Raw genomic sequence first — 4689 nt, 5'->3', positions numbered from 1 at the left:
TACCAAGAAATAGAGAGAGCGAGAGAGTTGCTCACCTTCTTGACACAGCAAATGTTTGCACTCCCTCTCCTGTCTGCCGTCAGGACATATCATATTATATAGAGAAATATGCAAGGTAAATATGTAGGTCAAGACGACTGAGATGTATATAACATCATTATTCTATTATGAGATCGGGCTTCAGAGTAACAACCTACATACATTTCTTCTTGCATAATATAAAGTAAGTGGGACAGGAGAGTATAATCAGCAACAGAACTGACATTATTTTGTCAAACTGGAATCAGTTAATAAAGTGCATGGATGTTGAGAAGTGTGCAAGTGCCACCAGCAGAATTTCCTAAATGCGAAAAAAGGACGAAACAATCTTTTAAAAGTCTTGGCTCCTAACTTAATGTATATAGACTCAATATTTTCAACCAACCTTCACAGCTTTGCAAGACAAAATAATAATAATAATATTTGTTGCAAAACATTGGTGTTCGAATTCTGGGGGCTGTTGAGGGGTCCTGGATCCCAGAAGTAAAAACTTATTAAGTCTCTTTTTTTTTTTTACTGCATTAGAAAAATCTTAATTAAGTGTTTTCATACTTTTATTGTTCTGTAGAGATTACACCAGTTATTATTATTAACTGGTTTTTTTGTAGGTAATGCTTAAGAAGTTACTACATTTCATGCTCTGATTTTTCAAATACAGTTACACTTACAGTAAATGTTTATCCTCTCACTTTATCTCTATCCCCTGGTGTCATCCAATATGCCTGTCTCACACACATAATGAAAGTCCCACCCACAGGCGTGCACACAAATGAAATCTTGGGCTGTGTATGTATGGAGGCAGGATGGCAACAAGGCATGTCCGAATCCAGTCTAGTAAAATGCCTTCATCTAGTTTTTTATGCCAACATAGATGCATCATTCACTTTTATATACCACAATCCTATATGTGTTAGAAAAAATGAAAAAAAAAGCACTAAATGGAGCATTCAATTAATTTATAAATTAATAAATAAATAAATTATACAGGTGACTTGAATTTATTTTAGATCAGTAAATATGACATTATGATGCCATAGTAGGCTGTCTCTTAGGCAGCATTTTGGTTATAAAGGCAACGTTTAAATCACTGACTGGGCAAGGTCTAGTTTGGACGCAAAGGGTTAATGTCTAGGCTTTTGGGCGGAGCCGCGGCACGCTATTGGATGATTATACGTGACGCAATCGATATGGTAAACCTAGGAACTAATAAGAAGGCAGTGGGTAACTTTGAAAAGAGGTTTGTCTTAGAGTGCGGCAGCTGTTAGTGTATCAAGGGAGAAAAGTATATTTTAACATGGTGCAGCAGACAGAGCACAGCATGTCGCGAGAGACCACAGACACCGAGGAGAACGATCTGATGGCGTGCAGCCCGGTGCCACCGAAACCGGACTGGTGCAAGACAGCCACCGGCCACATTAAACGACCCATGAATGCGTTTATGGTGTGGTCCAAGATCGAGAGGAGAAAAATCATGGAACAGTCCCCAGACATGCACAACGCTGAGATCTCCAAAAGACTAGGAAAGAGGTGGAAAATGCTGAAGGACAGTGAAAAGATTCCCTTTATCCGCGAAGCCGAGCGGCTCCGGCTCCAACACATGGCTGACTACCCTGACTACAAATACAGACCCAAGAAAAAACCAAAGCTCGACATTTCTTCGAAACCAGCGCTGCAGTCGCCGGAGAAGATAGGGAAAAGTGTCAGAGCTGCAGGGAAGAAGTGTGCCAAACTCAAGCCGAGCAAACCGGGGAACATTACCGCCAGAGCTTCTTCACAAGACTGCAGATTTAACTATGTTTTAACAAACTTAAAAGTAACCAAGTCTATCAAACGGGAACTTACTGACGACGAAGACGAGGATGACGACGACGACGAGGAGGATGACTACGAGGAAGAGGAGCACATCAGGCTGCACAATGTCCCCGCGAGCCCCACGCTGAGCTCCGCTGCGGAGTCCGAGGGCGCGAGCATGTACGAGGAGTCCAGTCACACGAGCGCAATTCCCGGCAGCAGACTGTTTTACAACTTCAAGAACATTACCAAGCAGAGTGCAGCTTACCCTGCATCTGTGTCACCAGCATCCTCCTTCAGGTCCGTATCTTCTTCGTCCAGCAGCTCCAGCGACGATTCCGATGACTTGCTGGTGGACTTCAGTTTGAACTTAACGGCGGGCTCTCACGCGATGGACTTGGGTAACACTTCAGGAAACCTTTGTCTCTCTCTGGTGGATAAAGATTTGGACTCTTTCAGCGAGGGCAGCCTCGGTTCTCACTTCGAGTTCCCGGACTATTGCACTCCCGAGCTCAGTGAGATGATCGCTGGAGACTGGCTGGAGGCGAACTTTTCAGACCTTGTTTTCACTTACTGACAAATTCCTCCAGAACCAAGGAGGAATCTCGCATCTTCAGGTTAATATTTTTGACTCTGCCTCTGTGGTTGTCCTGGGTAAGACGGCGGAACCTGCGTTTCGAGACTTGTAACTTAGAAAAAGTGACAACATGGTCATCATCGACAGGGCTGTGTGTACGGCAAGCGCTTTTAACATGTATTCCTTCAAACTACATAGCTTCCATTTTTATCTGACAAGCAGTTGTTTTTATCCTTCTAAGCCATTAGTTGGTGTTTTTTCAGTTCACTAGGAATTTTACTTATTTTCTTGCTGCTAGTCACTATCCCAGTAGTAACAATATACTGTTCTGTTACTGGTAACAAATTGTATAATTAAATATTTTCTTTCTGTCATGGTCCGTTTCAAACTATTCACTCTGTATTGCAATTATTGCTTGTATATGTTCCAGTTTTACTAGTGCTAAATTGAGTAGATTCTAGTACCTGATTTTTAGGCACTAGTGTTTATTCCACTTGGTACTAGTATGGGATGGTGACTAGTGGGAATAATGTGTACGTAAATGATTTATTTAAAGTGAGATTGAGATGCTAGCCACTATTTTATCACTTACTAGTAAATAAAATAAGTGCTAGTCACATGAAAATAGATACCAATTAGTTTAAAGCAATAAATGTTAAAGTAGCTTGCCATAGCTTGTGGCTGTTCTGTGGGGTTGCAGTGAAACTGCTTAAACTGTGGTGGAGCGCAAAATGTAAAATCTGAACTATGCAGTCCCTTCCCACCCATATCTCTGCAGGGAGCTGGTAAACGGTTGCTGGACTGAATGTAGGCAATTCTGAAACCCTGTTCAGGATGCAACTTTTTCTGAGGTCTTGTGTAATTTCTTGTGTGTGTGTGTGTGTGTGTAACCGGTTCCATTTCCCTTCAAGTATGGGAATATTTAAGCAGATAACCACTCTAGAACACACAGGTATGGCAGGAAGCATTTTGATACATGACCAACATACCTCATCTTTAAAAAAAAAAAAGTTAAATATTTTCTGGCATATTTTTGTACAGTTCAAGGGAATGTTCTTACTGTGCTTTAAGTGAGGTTTCTTCAGGCACTTCAACCCGGTTTCATTTGTAAAAGCATGCAAGAATTAAACTGACAAGTCGACTTGCATTTTAAATGCCTGGTTATTATTTCACTCAAGGCAAATGTACAGCTGTGATCGGAAGCATTTCTATAGGAAAGTGTACAATGGAATTGGGGGAACACATGAGCCTCATTTCTGGTACTAGATTGAAGATTGTATATGTCTGTAATATAGTAAAGCTAGGAGTTTATGTATATCTGTGTGAATGGGTCCCAAATAGCAGGTGTAAAACTGGATTTTGTTTTGCTTTTTTTTTTTTTTTAAATCATGGCACATTTGTTTTCAATATTTTGTGCAATATACTCTCAAAATGGACCATCTGCGTTTTGTAGCAAAGGAAATGAGTTACATGTCGTCATGCTGAAGTCTGAATCTGAGACAAATAAATCAGCTGGAACTGATAAGAACATGTATGTCTGGTTAATGGCATTTGTGCCTGAGTGTTCAAAACAAGGACCCTTCAGGAGGGTTGATGTTTCCAGATGCAAGCAAACGTTTTCTTTTCAAATTGAGTAATGCCTTTATTTTTTTCCCCCTTTCTTCTCCACTGGACCAGAACAAATCTGCTCCTTTAAGAAATCAAATCTCGCAATGCCGGATGATGCTCATTTTGATTGGTGCAACCATGACCCCCACCTCTCCCTAAAGCTTCCAAAAGGGTTCTGCCCCACTTTTTCACTTCTTAACTGAATTCATTCAGCAAACTTCTCACTCTCTAGACTACCTGTCCAGCCTGGTATTAGGAATTCTTCTCTGGAAGTGCATAAAAACTTTACAATCATTTACACAAAGTTATTACAAACTGCATTTTGTACTTATATATCTATGTTTTCAAAACTAATTTAAAAGATAATTTAAATTGAGAGCCTCCTAGATACAAGCCAGTTCCAGCACTGCATGTTATTAATGATTGTGTCATTGCTGTCTGGCTTTGTATGATGTAATCTTACCTCAGCTTTTACATTACTGAGTGGCAGAGGATCTACTAATAGAATGTATGAACTGTCATACTTCTGGAATTCAGTATCTGTTTATGCATAACTCATGAGTTGTGCCACCCAGCCCCAACAAAATGTATGTGGGTTGTAAGATTAGTTTACAGTCATGGTAATGATCAAATCATTATGTCATTGTTAGCATGTGAAGTAAATTGTCAGTTCA

General features: G+C 40.3%; 1 protein-coding gene across 1 annotated transcript; it reads left to right on the top strand.

The window, feature by feature from the left end:
- Positions 1-1263: 1263 nt before the first annotated feature.
- On the top strand, positions 1264-3935 carry LOC127937983 (transcription factor SOX-11). The gene has a single exon (XM_052534341.1). The coding sequence runs from the start codon at positions 1334-1336 to the stop codon at positions 2405-2407; it is 1074 nt and encodes a 357-aa protein (XP_052390301.1). The 5' UTR covers positions 1264-1333; the 3' UTR covers positions 2408-3935.
- Positions 3936-4689: the final 754 nt, after the last annotated feature.

This window comes from Carassius gibelio, chromosome A20, assembly GCF_023724105.1.
Source record: "Carassius gibelio isolate Cgi1373 ecotype wild population from Czech Republic chromosome A20, carGib1.2-hapl.c, whole genome shotgun sequence".
NCBI lineage: Eukaryota > Metazoa > Chordata > Actinopteri > Cypriniformes > Cyprinidae > Carassius > Carassius gibelio.
Note: the sequence above shows the minus strand (reverse complement) of the source record. Positions and strands in the feature narration are given on the sequence as shown.

Coding starts and splice junctions, on each gene's coding strand:
- LOC127937983 (XM_052534341.1), top strand. CDS start 1,334: ATGGTGCAGCAGACAGAGCACAGCATGTCGCGAGAGACCACAGACACC.